The sequence below is a fragment of the Sinohyriopsis cumingii genome, chromosome 13 (assembly GCF_028554795.1).
Source record: "Sinohyriopsis cumingii isolate HCF-2022 chromosome 13, ASM2855479v2, whole genome shotgun sequence".
NCBI classification, from domain to species: domain Eukaryota; kingdom Metazoa; phylum Mollusca; class Bivalvia; order Unionida; family Unionidae; genus Sinohyriopsis; species Sinohyriopsis cumingii.
In genome coordinates this window covers 5807951-5835434 of record NC_142973.1, presented here as the reverse complement: position 1 = coordinate 5835434, position 27484 = coordinate 5807951, and the positions used below count along the sequence as shown (strand labels likewise).

General features: G+C 33.0%; 1 protein-coding gene across 3 annotated transcripts in view; it reads right to left on the bottom strand.

The window, feature by feature from the left end:
- Positions 1–27484, bottom strand: part of LOC149784890 (N-acetylglucosamine-6-sulfatase-like) — an 89455-nt gene that overhangs the window by 52879 nt on the left and 9092 nt on the right. The window contains exons 1-5 of one of the 3 annotated variants that reach the window (XM_089978470.1): positions 26680–26885; positions 19968–20027; positions 16975–17178; positions 11552–11617; positions 6684–6782 (exon numbers count right to left, since the gene is read on the bottom strand). In XM_089978470.1, the coding sequence (XP_089834596.1) occupies positions 6684–6782; positions 11552–11617; positions 16975–17178; positions 19968–20027; positions 26680–26838 (588 nt within the window). In that variant the 5' untranslated portion in view covers positions 26839–26885. Of the gene's footprint in view, positions 1–6683; positions 6783–11551; positions 11618–16974; positions 17179–19967; positions 20028–26005; positions 26144–26679; positions 26886–27484 lie in introns of those variants that run through there. The other 2 variants (XM_089978472.1, XM_089978471.1) reach the window with 2 other exon arrangements.

The following is a 27484-nucleotide window of genomic DNA, read 5'->3' as shown; positions in this document are numbered from 1 at the left end:
TGTGTTTATTTAAAGTCATCATGAAAAGTAAATAAAAGCGAACAAGAGATATGCGGCTGATATGATTAATGAAGGCATAATATTGTATACATTGACACAAGCTAAATAAAGTTGAAAAGGAAACTTTCACAGCACAATAAACTTTTTTTAATCACCAATCACTTTGGAAAATGCAAGAATTGATCAGATTTCATTGCTTTTATTTAAAGTCACCGCGAGAGGCCAAATTTATAGGACCAAACAAAAGTCTGTTTTTTCTCTCTGACCTCGACATTAAAGCCTGGCGGCAACATCAACTAATTGTTGAATAAAGTACAGGTCAGAGATGGACGCTTGCTGACATAAATGATTAGGGGGCAAAATTAAAGCCTGGCTGCAAGATCAACTAATTGTTGAACAAAGTATGGGTCAGAACTGGCAGCTTGTCGACATAAATGATTAGAAAACAAAGGATTTGTTCAAGCTGGGACCAATGGCTTCTGTCGACATGTACATTTATTTTTTATCTCGACATCGACATAAGCATGACAATTTTGGTAGTAATGATAGACCAAGGGACCGGGACTTTGCATTTTTGTCGAAATAGGCAGCTTGTCGACATAAGTGATGTCAATATAAGTGGGTAGGACTGTACACTGCAATGATGATGGCGTAGATCTGCAGGCATTTCCACTTTGTCCCAGATGCTCATGAGGATGTCAGGGAAGCTGCAAATGCTTCTGTGCCAAGAGCCTTGAATACCTCTGACTGGATTCCATCTTTATCTGGTGCTTTGCCAAGCTCATTTCTTCAAATGGCCTTCCACACCTCTGCTTCAGATGGTGCTTTGCCAAGCTCATTTCTTCAAATGGCCTTCCACACCTCTGCTTCAGATGGTGCTTTGCCAAGCTCATTTCTTCAACTGGCCTTCCACACCTCTGCTTCAGATGGTGCTTTGCCAAGCTCATTTCTTCAAATGGCCTTCCACACCTCTGCTTCAGATGGTGCTTTGCCAAGCTCATTTCTTCAAATGGCCTTCCACACCTCTGCTTCAGATGGTGCTTTGCCAAGCTCATTTCTTCAACTGGCCTTCCACACCTCTGCTTCAGATGGTGCTTTGCCAAGCTCATTTCTTCAAATGGCCTTCCACACCTCTGCTTCAGATGGTGCTTTGCCAAGCTCATTTCTTCAAATGGCCTTCCACACCTCTGCTTCAGATGGTGCTTTGCCAAGCTCATTTCTTCAAACGGCCTTCCACACCTCTGCTTCAGATGGTGCTTTGCCAAGCTCATTTCTTCAAATGGCCTTCCACACCTCTGCTTCAGATGGTGGCAAGTCCAGCTCTTCGAAGACGTCTTTGATGGATTTGTTGGAGTGTTGCTGTCAATAGTGGATGGGTGGATGAGGAGCTGGATGAAGTGTTTCCTTCCTTTTACTTTTATCCCTTCTGTGTCTTTGTTGGCTGTGATGCCATCTTTTGAGAGATGAGGGGTAGATCCTGATCTGAGAAGGCCATAAGTATCTTTAATGGCACTAAAGCACATTTTGGAATTCTATGTGTACTGGCAACACTGGAATACCACAATACAACAATATGTGTACTGGCAACACTGGAATACCACAATACAACAATATGTGTACTGGCACCACTGGAATGCCACAATACAACAATATGTGTACTGGCACCACTGGAATACCACAATACAACAATATGTGTACTGGCACCACTGGAATACCCCTATGCATCAATATGTGTACTACTGCTGGAATCTCCAAACACATCAATATGTGTACTACTGCTGGAATACCCCAATACATCAATATGTGTACTACTGCTGGAATACCCCAATACATCAATATGTGTACTACTGCTGGAAAACCCCAATATATAAATATGTGTACTACTGCTGGAATCTCCAAATACATCAATATGTGTACTACTGCTGGAATATCCAAATATATCAAAATGTGTACTACTGCTGGAATATCCCTATACATCAATATGTGTACTACTGCTGGGATATCCCTATACATCAATATGTGTACTACTGCTGGAATATCCCTATACATCAATATGTGTACTACTGCTGGAATATCCAAATATATCAAAATGTGTACTACTGCTGGAATATCCCTATACATCAATATGTGTACTACTGCTGGAATATCCCTATACATCAATATGTGTACTACTGCTGGAATATCCCTATACATCAATATGTGTACTACTGCTGGAATACCCCTATACATCAATATGTGTACTACTGCTGGGATATCCCTATACATCAATATGTGTACTACTGCTGGAATATCCAAATATATCAAAATGTGTACTACTGTTGGAATATCCCTATACATCAATATGTGTACTACTGCTGGAATATCCCTATACATCAATATGTGTACTACTGCTGGGATATCCCTATACATCAATATGTGTACTACTGCTGGAATATCCCTATACATCAATATGTGTACTACTGCTGGAATATCCAAATATATCAAAATGTGTACTACTGCTGGAATATCCCTATACATCAATATGTGTACTACTGCTGGAATATCCCTATACATCAATATGTGTACTACTGCTGGAATATCCCTATACATCAATATGTGTACTACTGCTGGGATATCCCTATACATCAATATGTGTACTACTGCTGGAATATCCCTATACATCAATATGTGTACTACTGCTGGAATATCCAAATATATCAAAATGTGTACTACTGCTGGAATATCCCTATACATCAATATGTGTACTACTGCTGGAATATCCCTATACATCAATATGTGTACTACTGCTGGAATATCCCTATACATCAATATGTGTACTACTGCTGGAATACCCCTATACATCAATATGTGTACTACTGCTGGAATATCCCTATACATCAATATGTGTACTACTGCTGGAATACCCCTATACATCAATATGTGTACTACTGCTGGAATACCCCAATAAATTTGCATTGTTTGTTAGTTTTTTTATTATTATTTCATTATACCATATTTCATGTAATATTTCATATACAAAAAAATAATTAACTTCAGTGTATGAAAAATCATAAAATAAATAATATTCATTTTGTGGTACTGACCATGTACAAAAACTAAAGGGACTGTATCTGAACAAGTTCTATAGAACACATGCTACTCGACAACCTAATGGTACAAATGTACAAAATAAATGTATATATTCTGTCTCATTCTGCTCTCAACTCAAGAATCTAATTACAATATAAATAAAAGCAATTAAAAAAGCTTACAACAGCAATGCAACATTGACATTACATCATCCATGCTTACAATAGCAACACAACATTGACATTACATCATCCATGCTTACAATAGCAACACAACATTGACATTACATCATCCATGCTTACAATAGCAACACAACATTGACATTACATCATCCATGCTTACAATAGCAATGCAACATTGACATTACATGATACATGCTTACAATAGCAACACAACATTGACATTACATCATCCATGCTTACAATAGCAATGCAACATTGACATTACATGATACATGCTTACAATAGCAACACAACATTGACATTACATCATCCATGCCTAAAATAGCAACACAACATTGACATTACATCATCCATGCTTACAATAGCAATGCAACATTGACATTACATGATACATGCTTACAATAGCAACACAACATTAACATTACATCATCCATGCTTACAATAGCAACACAACATTGACATTACATCATCCATGCTTATAATAGCAACACAACATTGACATTACATGATACATGCTTACAATAGCAACACAACATTGACATTACATCATCCATGCCTAAAATAGCAACACAACATTGACATTACATCATCCATGCTTACAATAGCAACACAACATTGACACTACATCATCAATGCTTACAACAGCAACACAACATTAACATTACATCATCCATGCTTACAATAGCAACAGAACATTGACATTACATGATACATGCTTACAATAGCAACACAACATTGACATTACATCATCCATGCTTACAATAGCAATGCAACATTGACATTACATCATCCATGCTTACAATAGCAACACAACATTGACATTACATCATCCATGCTTACAATAGCAACACAACATTGACATTAAATCATCCATGCTTACAATAGTAACACAACATTGACATTACATGAAACATGCTTACAATAGCAACACAACATTGACATTACATCATCCATGCTTACAATAGCAATGCAACATTGACATTAAATCATCCATGCTTACAATAGCAACACAATATTGACATTACATGAAATATGCTTACAATAGCAACACAACATTGACATTACATCATCCATGCTTATAATAGCAACAAAACATTGACATTATATGATACATGCTTACAATAGCAACACAACATTGACATTACATGATACATACTAACAATAGCAACACAACATTGACATTACAAGATACATGCTTACAATAGCAACACAACATTGACATTACATCATCCATGCTTACAATAGCAACACAACATTGACATTACATCATCCATGCTTACAATAGCAATGCAACATTGACATTACATGATACATGCTTACAATAGCAACAAAACATTGACATTACATGATACATGCTTACAATAGCAACACAACATTAACATTAAATCATCCATGCTTACAATAGCAATGCAACATTGACATTACATCATCCATGCTTACAATAGCAATGCAACATTGACATTACATCATCCATGCTTACAATAGCAACACAACATTGACATTACATCATCCATGCTTACAATAGCAACAAAACATTGACATTATATGATACATGCTTACAATAGCAACAAAACATTGACATTATATGATACATGCTTACAATAGCAACACAACATTGACATTACATGATACATACTAACAATAGCAACACAACATTGACATTACAAGATACATGCTTACAATAGCAACACAGCATTGACATTACATGATACATGCTTATATTGACAACATAACATTGACATTACATGATACATGCTTATATTGACAACAAAACAACATAAACATTACATCATGCATGCGTACAATGAAAACAGTATAATATTGATCAGCATTATATGATGCATGCCTACAATAACAATACAACATCAACATTTCATGAACATAACTGCCAACCTTCCAGGCTCACAATTAGTGAAAACAGGGATAAAAAGTCGTGAATTTGGACATGAATTCGTGAAAAATACCATGAAAATAACTCCATCCACTCTGACCACTCCATCCACACCGACCGTCAATACTACACTATATCAAGTTCGAAAAATAAAAATAAACCACTACATATATGCAGAAATATTTATTTATCAAGACATGAAACTGTGGCAGACTTGGACTTCCTCAACTGCTTGATCGTAAATTTGTTTTCTAACAGTTCCGATTTCTTGCCTGCTGGTTGATCTTGGGGACTAAAGTTGCTGAAAAATTTTCTGCAGCTAAGGAGGCCCTAAAGTTTGTCTTTTTTTTCCTCACTAAAGAAAATACTCTTTCGCTGTCACTGTTGCTGTGAGGAATGCACAGGAGGTGCAGCATTTTTGGCTCTTCCACAGGAAAATTTGGAAGCGATTTTCGAGTCTGGGAACATTTGTCAGAACAAATGTTTAGCATGATCTCCAGCTGATAAAGGTTAAAAGGTAGATTGTGTTCAACAAGAAAACTCACAAATAATGCTTCAGCATTGGTAGCCTGCAGGTCTTCTGCCAATGGTTTAAAATATTCCAGAGCTGAAATCTGCGAATTCTTAATTTTCCCAACTTCTATGTGTTTTTTGCAACCGACATTCTTCCTCAATTCGTCTCTGTGATGGCACACTGAGTGCAAAAAGCATGAATGAATATCAATGTTTAAAGGCAGAATGCACAGCCAATTTTTGATATATTCCAAATTAAACATCACTTTTTCAGTAGTACATTTCTTTTTCCTTGGTGGTGAAGACATTTTCAAGATCTTACATGTGATGCTGAACGGTAACTCAAATCAGTGTTTTGACGCATGCGTGGAGCAAATTTCCTGTTAGGCCCCAGTTTCTTTCAAAGGCATTTGTAAAACTACTCTTATACATATATATTAAAATAGGTTAAAATGCTTGCTACCAGGCGAACTGTACTAATCGGCTGTAGATCTACTAATATCGTGACCAGCAGTACCGGACCATTTCGGCAACTGCGAATATCACAACTAGCAATTAATGGGAAATCAGTTATTTTATTAAAGATTTAAAATAATTGAGGATTGGAAAATTCATGAATTTTTGGCTTACGGCGTGAATCAATGAATCGCTGAAAAAGTTGTGAAATTCACACCAAATTCGTGAGGGTTGGCAGCTATGCATGAAGCAGACTTACAATGAAAACAAAACATCCAAGGTTATATAATGTATACTTACAATGAAAACAATACAACAGAAAATAGAGACATTACGTAATGCTTGCTTACAATGATACAACAACATAGATATTGCATGCAAAAGAAAGGGAAAGGAAGTAGAATATATTTTGTGAAAACTACTGTATTGCAAAATGCATTGTATCACAATATGTATTGTATTGCTGGCTAACTATGATGTACATCATTGCATCAGGACCCATGTATCGTGATATGTATCATATCATGACCAAGCAGGTGATGCACAGTTCTCATATACACTGTATGACTTACAATGAGGTCAGTCAAGTAGTCCTTTTCATAGTTATCACCATGCTTTTCCAAAGTACCATTCACAGAAAGACTGTATCCATAGTACTGTGAGTTTCCAACCTGTAAATAAATTTAACGACTTTCCGATAGCAAATAATAATAGAACATGTAATAATATAAACCGTTACGTTATTATTATTATTATTATTATTATTGGTACAATTATTATTATTATTATTATTATTATTATTATTATTATTATTGGTACAATTATTATTATTATTATTATTATTGGTACAATTATTATTATTATTATTATTATTATTGGTACAATTACTATTATTATTATTATTATTGGTACAATTATTATTATTATTATTATTATTATTATTATTATTATTATTATTGGTACAATTATTATTATTATTATTATTATTATTATTATTATTATTGGTACAATTATTATTATTATTATTATTATTAGTACAATTATTATTATTATAATTATTATTATTATTATTATTATTGGTACAATTATTATTATTATTATTGGTACAATTATTATTATTATTATTATTGGTACAATTATTATTATTATTATTATTATTGGTACAATTATTATTATTATTATTATTATTATTATTATTGGTACAATTATTATTATTATTATTATTATTATTGGTACAATTATTATTATTATTATTATTATTGGTACAATTATTATTATTATTATTATTATTATTATTATTATTATTGGTACAATTATTATTATTATTATTATTATTATTATTATTATTATTATTGGTACAATTATTATTATTATTATTATTATTGGTACAATTATTATTATTATTATTATTATTATTATTATTATTGGTACAATTATTATTATTATTATTATTATTATTAGTACAATTATTATTATTATTATTATTATTATTATTATTATTATTATTATTATTGGTACAATTATTATTATTATTATTATTATTGGTACAATTATTATTATTATTATTATTATTATTATTATTATTATTGGTACAATTATTATTATTATTATTATTATTATTATTATTGGTACAATTATTATTATTATTATTTTTATTATTGGTACAATTATTATTATTATTATTATTATTATTATTGGTACAATTATTATTATTATTATTATTATTATTGGTACAATTATTATTATTATTATTATTATTATTATTATTGGCACAATTATTATTATTATTATTGGTACAATTATTATTATTATTATTATTATTATTATTATTATTATTATTATTATTGGTACAATTATTATTATTATTATGATTATTATTATTATTGGTACAATTATTATTATTATTATTATTATTATTATTATTATTATTATTGGTACAATTATTATTATTATTATTATTATTATTATTATTATTATTGTTATTATTATTATATAGAGGATCTCAAATGGGTAATGATTTAATATTGAATCTATGAAATGAGTTGAATAATTTCCAGCTTTTGTGAGCCTTGGCAAGCAAAAAGCTGGACATTATTTAATGAGTTTCATAAATTTAATATTGAATTATTACCCATTTGATATTCTTTTCATCACATAGTTTTATTTCAGTAGAAATTATTTAGATAGAAAAAAGAATGAATAATTTTGTTCATTCTGACAGAAGCTGTACCTTTCATTTGTTGTGCATAAAAATAGTCTCAAACAAAGTTAAAATAGTACAAGTATATTATATATTTTTGATAACTATAAATAAAAAAATAAGCATCCATCCAAATAAACAGAACATTTTACAAAACATAAAACATTTGTCAACAAAAAATGTCCAATGTGTGTGATGTCACATTTTGATTTCGTGCACAGAACAGTTTGAGTTGGCCTATACAACACAGTGCCAGTGTTTACGCTGAAATTTGACATCACAACTAAACATTACATTGTTGCGATATTTTTGTGAAAAGAAGTTTACTGGATGCAGAAATACACATATTTACTGTAATGTATTTGCAACAAGATATTTGGAGTATTTGATTTGGAACATTAGACTGTAGAGAAGATGTAAACAAATCTCTTTTTGAGTCAGACCCGCATCACATATTTACCATGTAAATATGCTGTGGTTGGATAAAGTTCTGTCAGTTGGGGAGACCGGTTTATGTCTACATTCTTATGTGAACAAAGTTGAGTTTATTTACTTCAGTAAGTTCACACTGAAACCAAGGTTGTATATAGGGTGGATTCCATGCTACAGATATACTGCCCATTCATCCCAACCCCCACCCTTGCTATCATCTGAGCAATACTTATAGTTTTACTTGTTGTTATTGTTTTTGTCTTGGGGTTTTTGCCATTTTCATCTTATATGCTATACATGACATAACAAACCCTTGTTGGGGTAAATTGGCAATATTGAAACAGACAAGACCATTTTCCCCTAATTCCCTTTGGAAGTCAAAAAAAACAAAAAAATGGCAAACAAAAATGTTCAATGAAAAAAATAATTCCAGAAGGTGGGGTTAAAAAAGTTTTCACATGATCCCAGCCAATCAGTAAAGAGAATACTGCACAATAATATCATGGGCTTACTTGTACCAATCAGAATCACATAATATGTTTGCATGTTATAATATCAAAAATATTAAACTGAACACACTATGTGCAAATGTACCGACTATGTGATAATATTATCTGCAACAGCAGTAGCATGTCTGAAACTGTCATATAAATAGCATGTCTGAAACTGTCATATGAATGTAACCATCACTGCAAATTTAAAAAAATACTTAAATTCCAATATTATCATCATTGTAATTGTTATCATCATTGTAGTTGTTATCATCATTGTAGTTGTTAAGGTCATTGCAATTGTTATCATTACTGTAATTGTTAGGATCATTAAAACCTTAAGGATCATTGTAATTGTTTGGACCATTGTAATTGTTTGGACCAATGTAATTGTTATCATCATTGTAATTGTTATCATCACTGTAATTGTTATGATCATTGAAACTGTTAGGATCATTGCAATTCATCACTGTAATTGTAAGGACCATTGTAACTTTTATCATCATTGTAATTATTATCATTACTGTAACTTTTAGGATCATTGTAATTGTCATGATCATTGTAATTGTTTGGACCATTGTAATTGTTTGGACCAATGTAATTGTTATCATCATTGTAATTGTTATCATCACTGTAATTGTTATGATCATTGAAATTGTTAGGATCATTGCAATTCATCACTGTAATTGTTAGGACCATTGTAACTTTTATCATCATTGTAATTATTATCATCACTGTAACTTTTAGGATCATTGTAATTGTCATGATCATTGTAATTGTTTGGACCACTGTAATTGTTAGGATCATTGCAATTGTTATCATCATTGTAATTGTTACAACCATTGTAATTGTAAGGATCATTGCAATTCATCACTGTAATTGTTAGGACCATTGTAACTTTTATGATCATTGCAATTATTATCATCATTATAATTATTAGGATCATTGCAATTGTTAGGATCAATGTAATAGGTATCATCATTGTAATGGTCATCAATAATGTAGTTGTTAGAATTATTGCAATTGTTAGGACCATTGTAAGTGTTAGGATTATTGCAATTGTTATCATCATTGTAATTGATATGACCATTGTAACTTTTAGGATCATTGTAATTGTTATCATCACTGTAATTGTTAGGATCATTGCAATTGTTATCATCATTGTAATTGTCAGGACCATTGTAATTTTTAGGATCAACATAATAGGTATCATCACTGTAATTGTTATCAATAATGTAGTTGTTATCATCATTAGAATTGTTATCATCATTGTAATTGCTATCATCATTGTAATTGTTAAAATCATTATAATTGTTATGAATCATTGTGATTGTTAGGACCATTGTAACTTATAGGATCAACGTAATAGGTATCATCATTATAATTGTTATTATCATTGTAATTGTTAGAATCATTAAAATTGTTAGAATCATAGTAATTGTTACCATCATTGTAATTGTTAGGATCAATGTAATAGGTATCATCATTGTAATTGTTATTATTAATGTAGTTGTTTGAATCATTTTAATTTAATGAATCATTGTAATTGTTAGGATTACTGTAACTGTTTGAATCATTGCAACGTTTCGGTTCACTGTAATTGTTATCATCATTGTAATTGTTAGGATCAATGTAATAGGTATCATCTTTGTAATTTTTATTATTAATGTAGTTGTTAGAATCATTATAATTGTTAGAATCACTGTAATTGTAGGATCATTGTAATTGTTATCATCATTGTAATTGTTGTCATTATAACTTGCAGAATCACTGTAATCGTTAGGCTCACTGTAATTTTTTCGATCATTGTAATTGTTGTCATTGTAATTGTAGCATCAATGAAATAGTAATCATCAGTGTAATTGCTATCAAGACTGGAGTTATCACCAATGAAATTTTTAGGATCACTGTGTCATAATCATTGTAAACTGTTAGCAATAATTAATGTCATCTTATAAACTATATTTCTTTTCATCTTCACTCTCTTGCCACAATTGTCATTGTTGACAAAATCATCTTCTTCATATTATTATCTTTATTTTATTGTGATAATTATTATCTTGATCATCATAATCATTATCTTGATCATCATAATTATTATTTTGATCATCATAATCATTATCTTGATCATCATAATCATTATCTTCATCATTATCTTGATCATCATTATCATTATCTTCATCATTATCTTGATCATCATAATCATTATCTTCATCATCACAATCATTATCTTCATAATATATATATTCATCATAATCACACACACACTAAACAGCCACCACCACCAAAACTGATCTGTACATCATTGCCTACCTACCAAACCTGTCCACCAGTCCCACCCTTGAGGAATGTGCTCCACTCCACCAGACCTGGGAAAACCATACTGCAAAAATTACAACTTGCATGTAAGTAATCAGAATTATACTGCTTTAATATTCTTTTTCACAATGAGAATATTATCTATTTATTGTTTCTTTTCACAAAACATGTTACATATAAAAAGGGAAGGGACAGGAAACAAGAAAATGAGATGAGTTTTCATTGGTCAAAGTAAGGTATTGCTCCTAACCACACCTACAAATGTTTCTTCCATTTTTATTGGTCAAAGTGAGGTATAAGAAGACCTAATAGGAGTTCGTACCTGGTCAGTACGAAAAATAACATGTTAGCATGGTGTCAACGAGTTGCTCAGTGTGCTTAAGTCACAATGGGAGATAATGTGCAAAGACACTGCTAGTGCCATGTATATCGATATTGTGTCTTACTTTTGATGAATGCCTGTAGACTGCATATGAGCTATAAACAGATGTTGACAGTTTTACATCAATTCTATCAATGAACCTGTTTATATATAAAACAATTGGGGGGGATTTGCCATTGGATGATTCAGTCAGGTGGGTTATATTGCAACATGGAGCATTGTGACTTAAGTCATCTAGGAAGTATTACGACATGGATCGAGTAGGAAAATATTGCCATGTAGAGCCGTATCGGTGAATATATAGATGTAGTCATGGACAGTTAGTTTATACTTATTTCCCACGTTCTTTTTTAATATCAGTCTGCAGATGTGTTTAATGTTGTGTTTACATATAATTTGTGAGGGAACATTTGTTAGGATTATTCACTGGAACACAAAGTGCTCACTAACTCTGTACTAAATTATTATTCTAAGATTAATGTATTCAGCGGAGTTCTGGACAATGCCATTGCAATGCATTAAGACTGTTAGCATATCAGCACAATTGAGGCTGGGGTCCCGAGTGGCCGAGTGGTCTAAAGCGCTCACCGTTACGGATCACTGCCATCTCACCTCTGTCTGCATGGGTTCGAGTCTCGGATTCGGCTAATGTGGATATGTGAGAAAGCTTGCCAGTAGCTTCTCGTGGGTCAGTGGTTCTTTCCGGGCTTTTCTGGGTTCTTCCTCCACCATCAGTACTGGCCGCCATGTATAGCCTATCATGTGCTGAAAAATGGCGTTAAACCATACAACAACAACAACAACAATTGAGGTCCTGGAAGTCAGTCATAACACTTGATTTTTCGGGACTTGTGTAGAACGTTTTAGGATTATTTTGAATTTAATTCATAATACCTTAAGTTCCTCTTAAATTGTCATTATAATAATTAAGGAATTAAATTATTTGTTAAGTTTGACAAAATCTGTTGGTTTTGCAGACTACAGAGTCAAAATCACAACTTTCTTTTTGAAATCTAAAATCACATTGTTTTGGAAGTTTCACAGTTCTAGGTATTAATTTACATAATTAGAAATCAATAGTAAAACCAACAAGCTTTCATAATGTCATCTAAAGTGGAGAACTTTACCTAAATCCTACTACGTCTTCTTATACCCAAACCAAATGCTGTCCAAATGTGCACTGACTATAGAAAAGTGAAGTGTGATCAAAACAGATTCATTTCCACTGTCAGGAATCGATGATTGCATTGATAAGATTGGAAATGCAAAGTATGTCACCAGGTTTTACCTTTCAGAAGGATTCAGGCAAATTACTTGTACAGAAAGGGCTATGGATATTTCAGCATTCATAACTTCAGGTGGATTTTATCGATATAAAGTAATGCCATTTGGGATGAAAGGTTAGCATTGTACTTTTCAATATATAATGAATATGATTACATCTGGTCAAGATGTTTTTGATTCTTATATCAATGATGTCATCATCTATTATGATACCTGGAAAGATCACTTGGAGATGATTTGGATATTTTGTTTAAAGAATCCTAGCAATGAAACCTGGTTGTGTCAATAAAACATCTTTACTGTCAGAATAAAACTGTATCTAGTTTAGATCCATGAAGAGAGCATGGACCTGGGCTTATTTAGCCTAGATTACCCTTAATATCACATTTAGGCAGATTCAGGGTGGAATATAGCTTGAAATATGCAAATTACTCTGTCTGTTATTAGGTGGAATTTTTACTTCTGCCTAATTAGATGGAAATACCTGCAGAACCCCATCCAATAATGAAAACATCTAAATGTTAGTCCACCTTGTAAATATTTCACCTACAAATAAACTCCGCCTAGAGCTGGAAGCGAAATGCCTTCAGTATGGAAAAAGATACCATCTAGTGAAATTAAGACAAGAACCAAACACAATTTAATCCATTCTTTAGATAGTTATTAAATGCATTGGATGGCAGACTTAAGGATAATTTACAGCAAATAAAAAATTGATTTCAACATTTTACTCATTCCATTTTTACTTACATTTTGGCCAACAACAGAATACATTTACATCATTTAACTGGACAAAATAATTCAAAAGGGTAGAACAATTATGAACTGGACCCGACTTCTAAATGTAAATACATGGGACAGTGGAATCATAAACCAAGAATTTACAATTATGTTACCAACTGTGAACTTTCTTGTATGAATGAACTGACTGTCAATGACAGTTATAATTAATATTCATGTCAATAAATTTACACACTAATATGTATCTGCAAAGCTAAATAATTAGCAGATTATGCTTGTATGAATAAAACATACTGACACACAATAACTAAAGTCTATTTGATCAACCTGATATAACAGAGAATACAAATAGACCAATTAGTACATTCTGAAAAGAAAGACATGTGCAAATAACAAACAAACTTTATAAAAACTGGGTTGTGTGTCACAAATTTTATACAATATATTTAGCTAATCATTTTATTATCTCATAAACAAGCCACTTTTCCTAAACTCTCTTCAAAACCTCTCAAATTTGTTGGGTCACATCATCCAAGCTTGAATATATCAAACAAAATAAAACTTGCAAAGTTATTTTTTTCTACATGTATTATTTTAAAAAAATTTTTCAGTCATTTATGTAATTTAGTAGCATTATCATTGTAAAATGAATATGATACAAACGATCAGTTCATCGCTGTTGCACAAATGAAAAAAGTCAAAATTTACATTTAACTTGACAGACACACAAAGCAAAGTACAAATTCTGCCTTATTTAACTGGTGTAAATGACTAAGTTCTTCATTCTGCCTAAATGTTGGTTAGAAAATAAACTAAGTCCAGATTCCTCCTTTCATATAATAGATGCCAGTGACTAAGTTCCTAAGGCCACCTAAAAGGTGGTTGGAAAATCAACCAAGTCCAAAATTATGCCCAAAGATGTATTATATAGCAGGAATTTTGACAAAAGTCCATCTTAGAGTTAGACGGACTCTAGATGGATTCATCTTTGACTTCTCCAATTTTCCATGTCCGCCTTTGTATTAACCAGATTTTTAACATTTTAGGCAGATTTTGCCTGGGGTCTCCTTAAGTTCCAGGTGGAATCTGCCTAATTATTTTGTACGGGTGTCACCTTTATATTTAGCAGAAAATATAAGGAACAAAAGACAACAGGTGTAAATACAATAGGAGATAATGGCAACTGAAGATCAAAAACTGAATGTATAATTCATCAGACATTACAAATCTACAAAGGTCATGATTTTAAAGAGACGAAAGCTGCCAGTCAAATTAAAACTTAGGACTGAATGAATATTTTGTTCAACATATACTGATAACATTATAAATATATCAGAATAGTGTGAAAATATGTGCGATATGGCAAACCTATGAACAAGAACAGCTGTACTGTGTTAATACATACCTCCAATATGGTGTTACCAATGTAAACACTTGTCATATGAAGTGGTAAAAAATCCTCTCCAAATATCTCCAATTCACCAAAATACACAAAATTGTAGGATACACTACACTAAATGACTGTCTCACTTGCTGTAACACCAAAAAAAGGATAGCAGAAAAGAATAAAAATCCATGGATTCTTGGAGGCCTGCTGACAGTTTGCAGCAAAGTTAAAACTGATGATATCCAATATAATGTGTGCCACCTAGTGGGTAAGAGGAAGTAATCCATGAGAGTTAGTTCCCTTTATTTATACAAGGTACAGGCAGATAGACTTTTAAGTCATTGAGAGGACTGGATTCAGGAGGCAGCACAAGTAATACCTAATGTGAATGTGATTAGGTAATTTATTATAGTCCAGTTTATGATAGGCCAGTTTGTAAAGAAACATGAGCTTAATAGAAGCATCGTTACGTCCTTTTATTTCCTTAGTGCAAATCAGTTTTGTGTACCTCCATGAGGAATGCTCTGTAAGCCTATTACAGCACTCCTTTAATTAAGAGATTCTCAGTATGATCCCTCCCTCCATATAATGCAGTCATGGATTCTATAAAATTGCTTCATTTAATTCAATCATGGCCACTTAATTTATTTTACATCTTTTTCGCTCTCGACTGATGAGAATTAATTATAATGTGGTTTCACATCTAATATGCATTATACATTGATTCTGTGGATAAAATAAACTTCCATATATTTGCCTCATTAGTTACAATGAGGTATACTTGTATGGTTCCAATGAACCGCATTACAGTAACACTTTTATCGTCCCATTGTAAAACAATATATTGAGGTATACTGATATGGTCCCAATGAAATACACTAAAGTGAGGTAAACTTATATGGTTCCAATAAAATGCATTAGTGAGGTAGACATGTAAGGTTCCAATGACATGCACTATAGTGAGGTATACTTCCATGGTTCGAATGAAAAGCATCATAATAAGGTATATTTGTATGATTCCAATGAAATGCTTTAGTGTGGTATACTTGTATGGTTACAATGAAATGAATTGGAGTAAAAAAAAAACATTTTTTCATGGTCCTAATGTAAAACATGAGATATACTTGAATGTATGGTTCCAATAATCTGCATTATAATGAGAGTATACATGTATGGTTCTGATCATCTGCATTATGATGAGGTGCACTTTTATGGTTCCAGTGACTGGCATGACAGCACTGTACAGTATTTCTCAAAAAATAAGGCCAACTGGCCCTGCCTGGTAATTGTGATGAAAACGGGGTGGACTTGCCTTTCTATAAAACAATTAGACTTATCTGTGTAACATAAAAATTAGACTTCTCTGTGTAAAATAAAATTTGATCAATCTGTGTAAAATAAAAAAAAGACTTATCTGTGTACATCAAAATTAGACTTCTCTGTGTAAAATAAAAAAAAGACTTATCTGTGTACATAAAAATTAGACTTCTCTGTGTAAAATAAAATTTGATCAATCTGTGTACAATAAAATTAGACTTCTCTGTGTAAAAGTTATGCTGGAACTTATGGTCAACCATTAACTTGAGAGAAATACTGTATGCTATAAAGTTTAAAATAAATAAGCAACCTGATTAAGATATTTCCCAGCAAAGAACGTGGTGTATCCCTGTGCCTTCAGGATGGTGGGAAAGGCTGTGGGCTCCTGGGTTTGCTGCCAGTGGCTGTCACTACAGCCACCCTCCAGACTGTTGTTAAACCCCTTGTGATTGTGCACATAGCGGCCACTCAGGATACTGGAACGGCTTGGACAGCAAAGTGGACTGGTCACAAACTAAATATTAAAATGTAGGCAGGGCTAAAGTAATCCCTTGTCCAACAGCTTGTGACATGTTAACATTTTACTGGACAAGTAAAAACTTAAGTTGCTAAAAAAAGAATTTCAACACAATAAGAAGAAAATAATGTACATTTGTGTGACTTTTTTCATTTGTACAGTTTAAATTCCAATCAAGCAGAATTTTTTTTGATTTTATAGTCCTAATTAGATGAAATTCAACTCCTTGGAGCAAAAGATTTTCAGATAATAAAGTGCAATGGTTGCTGAAAGCAGTCTAATCTGCTACTGTATCCATTAAATGTAACTTACAAATGACAAGATGGCACACTGATATGTATCCATTAAATGTAACTTACAAATGAGAAGATGGCACACTGATATGTATCCATTAAATGTAACTTACAAATGACAAGATGGCACACTGATATATATCCATTAAATGTAACTTACAAATGACAAGATGGCACACTGATATGTATCCATTAAATGTAACTTACAAATGACAAGATGACACACTGATATGTATCCATTAAATGTAACTTACAAATGACAAGATCACACACTGATATGCATCCATTAAATGTAACTTACAAATGACAAGATGACACACTGATATGTATCCATTAAATGTAACTTACAAACAACACACTGATATATATCCATTAAATTAACTTACAAATGACAAGATGACACACTGATATGTATCCATTAAATGTAACTTACAAATGACAAGATGACACACTGATATATAACCATTAAATGTAACTTACAAACGACAAGATGACACACTGATACATACCATCTATGAAACATTCATGCAGAACGGCAAAGCAGTTGAAATTGTAGATACAATGAAACCCCTCAAAACAGAAAACCCCTGAAACCAAAAACCACATTTTGGATTTGAAAGGTTTAATGTTTACTGATGGTTTTGCTGATGCAAAACAGTATGTCCTCTTCTGAGCATTTATGAGAGAAAGAGAATGTACTCAGTGGTGTCGCTAGGGGGGTGCGGGGGGTGCAGACCGCACCGGGTGACACCATCTCAGAGGGGTGACACCAAAATGAAAAATTGCAAATTTTACAGAGCACACACTGCTCGGTCTAGTCAGATTTCATAAGCGGATAACCGATCATAGTCAAATACATGACTAGCAGGCACAGCAGTGGCGTCGCTAGGGGGATGCAGGGGGTGCAGACTGCACCGGGTGACACCATCAGAGGGGGTGACACCAAAATGACATTACTAAGGATTCTGTATGGTCTGTTACGGAAGGAGGACCATGGGGGTGACACCATGAGCTACCGCACTGGGTGACACCAACCCGAGTGATGCCACTGAATGTACTTATGAGAAAACATCACAGTTGGTGTATTTAAGCATGCACAAAATTATGAAAGCTGTTAGTTTTAAAAAACTGAATTAAAAATTACCTGAACAACACATCCTACCACAGGAATAAGTATACTTGTTCCACACAAAAATAAAGTCTTTGTCACATGAAGCATTTTGATGAATGAGATGCATTTAAGACTAGACTACAAGTCCACTGGAATTAGGAACGATATACATACTGCTTAATTTTATCATATGTGGGTAGTTCAATCCTACAATGCTTAGCTGGTTGTTCTTGATATGTGAGTGAAGACTGTTCTGACATCTTGACATATGACAGAAGACAAATGACAGTCATAGTTACTTAAATGCATGTATGCAATGATTTTTCTCAGTTGAAAATCAGTTGAGTGAATCCGACTTCGAACAGTTTCTCAGTCATCCATTTGCAAACCATCAAAAGTGAGGCCGCATGCCTGGTTAATATAACCATGATATTAAATTAAAGAAACAAACAAACAATGTTCTATTGATCATGTATACAAATGAATAGCATCAAAAACAATTTGATAATAAGGATATAAACATAATGTTTTTGAAGTAAATTAACTACAAGTATTTAGTTACTAATGATTCCCCTTAAAAACGTGCTTGCTTTATGATGCAAAGACATTAGCCTATTGTCAGCCATTTCTTACTCAACTGTTGACACATGTGTCAAGTATAATTTGAATCTCACTTGCCATTTGGCCATTTCTGCATCTGTCTCACCAGTAAGCTTGATACAGAATTTGCTAACTGTAATTTATTTGTTCCATTGAGTGTCTGCAATTTAGTAGCTGAAATACATTCTCAAGTCTAAAGTCCCTTTCATTGGGGGGAGTTGGGTTCAAGAACAAAATTGAAATTTGGGACAAAAATTTGTTTCCGTATTTATACTCAAGGGGTTTCATATTCTGGGAAAATATGATGATATTAAATAAAGAAAAATTTAAGTCCAAATAATCTTCAGTTTAGACTGGATTCTGTTATAATGGGGCTTTAGTTTTCAGGGAGTTCACTACTATAGAGAGACTGTTGTTATTGTTGTTGTTAAAGGGTTTAACGCCATTTTTCAGCACAAGATAGGCTATACATGGCAGCCAGTATTAATGGCGGAGGAAGAACCCGGGAAAACCCTGGAAATAACCACCAACCCACGAGAAGCTACTGGCAAGCTTTCTCAAATAACCACATTAACTGAATCCTAGATTTGAACCCATGCAGATAGAGGTGAGATGGCAGTGATCCATGAAGGGGAGCGCTTTAGACCACTCGGCCACTCGGGGCCCCTATATAGAGACTGTAAATAAATGGATGTGAAGATTAGCATTTTCTGTAACTGCAAGGGTTTTAGATAATTCTAAGATAAAGAAATAAATGACTGTATTGTACATGAAATACTGACCATGTTGTTGAAAATGATGCCTTTATCTCCCAAAAGTGACCTTGTCTTTGTCATTGGTGTCTGAAATAAAACATTTTTAGATGAAACCAAATAGTCACCAGCACCATACCAATTTTGGACTCAACAGAACTTAAATTTTCATGTAAACATTTTAGAAATCAACACCTTGCTTTGAACAGCAAAATGAGAAAACTATCAACCTAATTCAGCAATCATATCTTATAATCATGTCTTCTATCATCAGATGTTAAGAGAAGAAAAAAATTCAGAAATTATGCACTAACATTTACATAAGACCACACAATTTTAGACTGTTATTTCTGTTGGGACTAACTTGTCTTTCAGTGAAAGTACCAACTACATGTATTTATACTTAACTTCAATTTTTTTCACAATAATTTCCAGTAACACAACATTTTGACACATGATGTTTGCATTTTACATCTGAGTTCAAAACTCAATTGATGACTGCCAAAGGGATAATGACCATTTTTCATATCCATGATATCTTATTGCTAGAAATTTATGGGAAGGTAAAAAAAAAAAATTCCTTCCTTAATTAACTGTTGAGTCATACTATCAACTCTTAGCTGAAATCAACTCCTCCACATACTCAAACAAACTGTCACATGATTGGTCATTTGGAAACTTACATGGATGGCAACAGCAATGCATAGACTCCTCTACACACTAAATAACATGGTCACATGACTGGTCATTTGGAAATTTACATGGATGGCAACAGCAATGCATAGACTTCTCTACACACTAAATAACATAGTCACATGATTGGTCATTTGGAAACTTACATGGAAGACAATATAGCATAGACTCCTCTACACACTAAATAACATGGTCACATGATTGGTCATTTGGAAACTTACATGGATGGCAACAGCAATGCATAGACTCCTCTACACACTAAATAACATGGTCACTTAACTGGTCATTTGAAAACTTACATGGATGGCAAAGTGTAGCATGGAGTCAATTCAGAAAAGATAGGTATGTACCATACAGTGTAATAATTTTCCATTTTTTTAATGGACAAAAACAAGGCTTCGACTTCGTTAACAGAAATTATGATAACTAAGTGAAACATCCTTGAACTGTATCTTTTAAAATTGTATTCATCAAAACCCTTCATAGCTTTTACATTTTTTGCCATCTACTGAGGTGGAATTGTGATGTAATCCCTGCCATCTACTGAGGCAACATTTTGATGTAATCCTTGCCTATCATATTTTGTCATCTACCGAGGTAGCATTGTCATGTAATTCCTGCCATCTGCTGAGGTAGCATTGTGATGTAATTCCTGCCAGCCACTGAGGTGGCATTGTGATGTAATCCCTACCATCCACTGAGGTAGCACTGTCATGTAATTCCTGCCATCTACTGAGGTAGCATTGTGATGTAATTCCTGCCAGAAACTGAGGTAGCATTGTGATGTAATTCCTGCCATCTGCTGAGGTAGCAATGTGATGTAATTCCTGCCATCCACAGAGGTAGCATTGTGATGTAATTCCTGCCATCTGCTGAGGTAGCAATGTGATGTAATTCCTGCCATCCACAGAGGTAGCATTGTGATGTAATTCCTGCCAGCCACTGAGGTAGCATTGTGATGTAATCCCTGCCATCCACTGAGGTAGCATTGTGATGTAATCCCTGTGAGCTACCAAGTAGTATTGTGATGTAATCCCTGCCATCCACTGAGGTAGCATTGTCATGTAATCCCTGCCATCCACTGAGGTAGCATTGTCATGTAATTCCTGCCATTTACTGAGGTAGCATTGTCATGTAATTCCTGCCAGCCACTGAGGTAGCATTGTGATGTAATCCCTACCATCCACTGAGGTGGCATTGTCATGTAATTCCTGCCATCTACTGAGGTCGCATTGTGAAGTAATTCCTGCCAGCCATGGAGGTAGCATTGTTTAGTAATCCCTGCCATGCATATCTTCATTACTCATGCATATCTTCATCATTCATGCATATCTTATTCATTGATATCTTCATCAATCATGCATATATGCATCATTCATGCATATCTCCATTATTCATGCATATCTGCATCATTCATGCATATCTTAATCATTTATATATTCATCCTTCATGCATAACTTCATCATTCATGCATATATTCATCATTCATGCATATCTTCATCATTCATGCATATCTTCATCATTAATGCATATCTTAATCATTTATATCTTCATCCTTCATGCACAACTTAATCATTAATGCATATCATCATTCATGCAAAGCTTCATTATTCATAAATATCTGCATCAATCATACATGCAATCATGATTTATGCATATCATCATTCATGCCTATCATCATCATGCATATCTGCATCATTCATGCATATCTCCATTATTCATGTATATCTGGATTATTCATGCATATCTTAATCATTTATATCTTCATCCTTCATGCATAACTTCATCATTCATGCATATCTTCATCATTAATGCATATCATCATTGATGCAAAGCTTCATTATTCATACATATCTGCATTAATCATACATGCAATCATGATTTATGCATATCATTCATGCATATCATCATTTATGCATATCTTCATGATTCATGCATGTCATCATGATTCATGCATATCATCATCATTCATGCATATCATTCATGCATGTCATCATCATTCATGTGCATTATCATCATTCATATGTCTTCATCATTCATGCATATCATCATCATTCATGCACATCTTCATCATTCATGCATATCATTTACACATATCTTCATTATTCTTGCATGTAATCATCATTCATGCATATCTTCATCATTCATATTAGGACTGGTTGGCCTGGTGTCAGGATAAAGTGACTGGGTGGGACATCATGCTATATGTCTGCAGCATGATGCCCCAGTGCTAGACATTACAATAAACTGCCACACTGCAGACATTGTAGTGATATGACTGAAAAATTGATCAAGCTACGTTTAAAATCCAAATCACACACACACAAACACACACACACACACATCATTCATGTATGTCATCATAATTATTGCATATCATCATCATTATTCATATCTTCATGATTCATGCATGTCATCATCATTCATGTACATCATTATCATGCATATCATCATTTATACATTTCTTCATTATTCATGTATATCATCATCATTCATGAATGTTATCATCATTCATATCAGCATTTATGCATATCTTCATGATTCATGCATGTCTTAATCATTCATGTATGTCATGATCATTCATGTATGTCATGATCATTCATGCATAGCATCATTCATGCATATCATTCTTGCATATCATTATTCATATCTTCATGATTCATGCATGTCATCATCATTCTTGCATATCTTCATGATTCATGCATGTCATCATCATTCATGTACATCATTATCAATCATGCATTTCTTCATTATTCATGCATATCATCATCATTCATGCATGTTATCATCATGCATATCATCATTTATGCATATCTTAATCATTCATGCATGTCTTAATCATTCATGTATGTCATGATCATTCATGTATGTCATGATCATTCATGCATGGCATCATCATTCATGTATGTCATCATCATTCATGCATATCATTATTCATATCTTCATGATTCATGTGTCATATCATTCATGCATATCTTCATCATTCATGCATGTTATCATCATTCATGTCATCATTTATGCATATCTTAATCATTCATGCATGTCTTAATCATTCATGTATGTCATGATCATTCATGTATGTCATGATCATTCATGTATATCATCATTCATGCATATCATTATCAATCAAGCATATCATCATCATTCATCCATCATGTTCAATCTGGCTTATTGAAGAGATTATTGCATGTTCTTCAAACATACACAAAATTTTAAAAACACAGTCCCAAAAAACTTTGTTCAATCCTTGTTTTTTTACTTCTTTTTAAGTCACCAATGATTTTTTATTTTTTTACCTCATGGGTTTAATTAAGTTTAGTTCAGCATAAATTTACTGTAATTCTTTACTTCATCTTTGGTAGACCAACATTACAAAAACAAAAACATAATCTATCCTTCATTATAATACTAACCTATCTCTCTCTCTCTCTCAATAACTGAGCTCTTACCAATTTGTCAGGTTACTGGTTTACAACAGTTTTCATCAGCATCAAAATCATCCAAAGTTTCGTTTGTTTCTCTCTCTGATCAAGTGCTAATGATGTATATGTTATTGACCAATTTATAAATATAAAAACAGACAAACAAATTTCAGTGATCCCACTTTATAGTGATAACTATGTGTATTACATATGCAGACAATGCTGTTTAACTGTCTATATGATTTGGGATAATACAGACATAAAATAGAATTGTCCATGTGATTTGGGATAATACAGACATAAAATAAAACTGTCTATATGATTTGGGATAATACAGACATAAAATAGAATAGTCTATATGATTTGGGATAATACAGACATAAAATAGAATAGTCTATATGATTTGGGATAATACAGACATAAAATAGAATAGTTTATATGATTTGGGATAATACAGACAAAAAATAGAATTGTCTATATGATTTGGGAAAATACAGACGTAAAATAGAATTGTCTATATGATTTGGGATAATACAGACATAAAATAAAATTGTCTATATGATATGGGATAATACAGACATAAAATAAAATTGTCTATATGATTTGGGATAATACAGACATAAAATTGTCTATATGATATGGGATAATACAGACATAAAATAAAATTGTCTATATGATTTGGGATAATACAGACATAAAATTGTCTATATGATATGGGATAATACAGACATAAAATAAAATTGTCTATATGATATGGGATAATACAGACATAAAATAAAATTGTCTATATGATTTGGGATAATACAGACATAAAATTGTCTATATGATATGGGATAATACAGACATAAAATAAAATTGTCTATATGATTTGGGATAATACAGACATAAAATTGTCTATATGATATGGGATAATACAGACATAAAATAAAATTGTCTATATGATTTGGGATAATACAGACATAAAATTGTCTATATGATATGGGATAATACAGACATAAAATAAAATTGTCTATATGATTTGGGATAATACAGACATAAAATTGTCTATATGATATGGGATAATACAGACATAAAATAAAATTGTCTATATGATATGGGATAATACAGACATAAAATTGTCTATATGATTTGGGATAATACAGACATAAAATTGTCTATATGATATGGGATAATACAGACATAAAATAAAATTGTCTATATGATATGGGATAATACAGACATAAAATTGTCTATATGATTTGGGATAATACAGACATTAAATTGTCTATATGATTTGGGATAATACAGACAATAAACAGAATTGTCAGTTACCCACTCAAGTGCTGATTCATGCCGTGCAAAATGTAGCTTTTCAACATGAAGCCTATTAACGAGCTCCAGAAGAAAACACTGGAAAAATGTATTAATTTCATGCTGGTCAACAATGCACTCAGATAAATTCGTTATGGAGAATATTTTTCAGAGGCATATGATGAAACATCAGTTCTCTGTCATATGATTATTTGATAAAGGCGATGAGTGGAACAGGTCTGCAATGCATCTTCCAGTCCTAAATCAAGTGGCTTGACATTATTGTTGAAATGTTCTCCTCATGAATTTAAAGTTCATACATCCTCCTGACTGTGACAATTATCACTATTAAAATAACTGGCTTAAGTGTTATCACAAATTTACTACCATACATACAGTCACAGGATGTTTAGGGACTACCCATCTCATTGGGTAGGGGTGGCATATGGGATTTTCTTTGGAGGATAAATATATTGGATATCCATTGTAATAGTTTTTTTCATCATGTAAATCACAGCTAAAATATATCTTTCAAACTAATCGAGACCTAGAATTTCTTTTCTTCAAATATATCCTTGGCCTCCCTCAGAAAATTAAATGGTTGGTCCCCTATATCTCTGACTTGGGCATCAATGTGCATAGGGCAAATACATGAACACTTACCTTGTTGGCACCATAATTTGTAGATGAAAAGACTGCCTTACAAAAGCTGTTGAGGTGTTGCAAATCTCTGATTTACAGACGTCACTGGTGAAATGGAGGGACATATCCCCCCTAACATTGCATGAAAGACCAATTCTTGTTCATATGAACAACCAGTTCTACCTTAAAGTTATGCAAGGTTTATAAACATGATGGATGTGATGTTCTTAACTTTTTGGACCAAATAACATGACAGTTTCATGTCTGTCATCTATCCTGCAACTTAACACAAATCATGGGGTCTAAATGGTTTTACTGTGCATGAATCACTCCAAACAGTCGTTTCATTTCATAATGTCAACCAAATTAATGACGCTGTGCTGAATGTAATCAAATTTATTGTAGATATTAATAAATAGTTTACAAATAAAGGGGACACTTCCTCTTGAAGTACCCCTGCTAGAGCCCCTTAACAGAAACTGTCATGTGATAATCATGTGACAAATCCAACTTGTAGGGTACACATTTAAGAGAAAGGGACCTTTTCTTCTGCACAGCATTCTTGTTGTTGGTGAAATGATCGCAGTTACAAGTCTGTACATTCAATTATTCAAGAACTTGTGATTTTCAATTCTTTAACCTGTTAAATCTGCACCTAAAATATTCCGATGAAGAAAAAAAATTTGAACAATCACCTGTCCACCCAAGGCTACGTCTTGGTCGTCAGTTAAGAAAAAGACAATATTTGGTCTTTGAGAATTTGCACTGGACCCATTTAAAACCATGCAAAGAAGTATCAACAACAACTCTAGATGATGTACTATATGAAGTGTTGGTCCCCGCTCAAAACTCATCTTTTTTCAGAAATGGGGCGGACCTATTCGGAGAGTTTCGTTTCACTCCGCAGACTGGAAGTCAATACAGAGTTAACTCCCCTAGCCAAACCTGCCAAAAATATATGTAATCTCATCGAACCTAGATGGAGATACACTGTAATTGATTGATACTGAATTTATTTAAACAGGCGATAACGACGTTTCTTCTAATTATATATAATGAAACAATTATCGGATATGATTAGCAACGGTATTTATAGTTATTCAGTATGAAGTATTGCTAAATTAGTACTCATTTAGCACTACATAGTGAGAAATTAAAAATCCGAGTTACTCTTTTGTTAGAGTTGATTCCTGAAACGTATACACTGATCACTTTTGTTCACCCTGCACCGGCAGAACAAGTTGTTCTCCGCCTTTTTTTAATTTTTTTTTTCTTTATTTTTCTTCTGACATTACTGATAGCGGAGAGGCTGACTTTCAAAGTGCCACATTTAATGATCGAAACACACCCCACCCTATGCAGAGGCGGATCCAGACATGTTTGGAGGTGGGGTGGAGGTGGGGTGCGTAAACGGACAGGTGATGGCTCTGTGGCATAGATCCCTTCATGGAGGCCCATTTGCGAATCCCCAGGAAGAACCTGCAATTTAAGCGTTTCCAT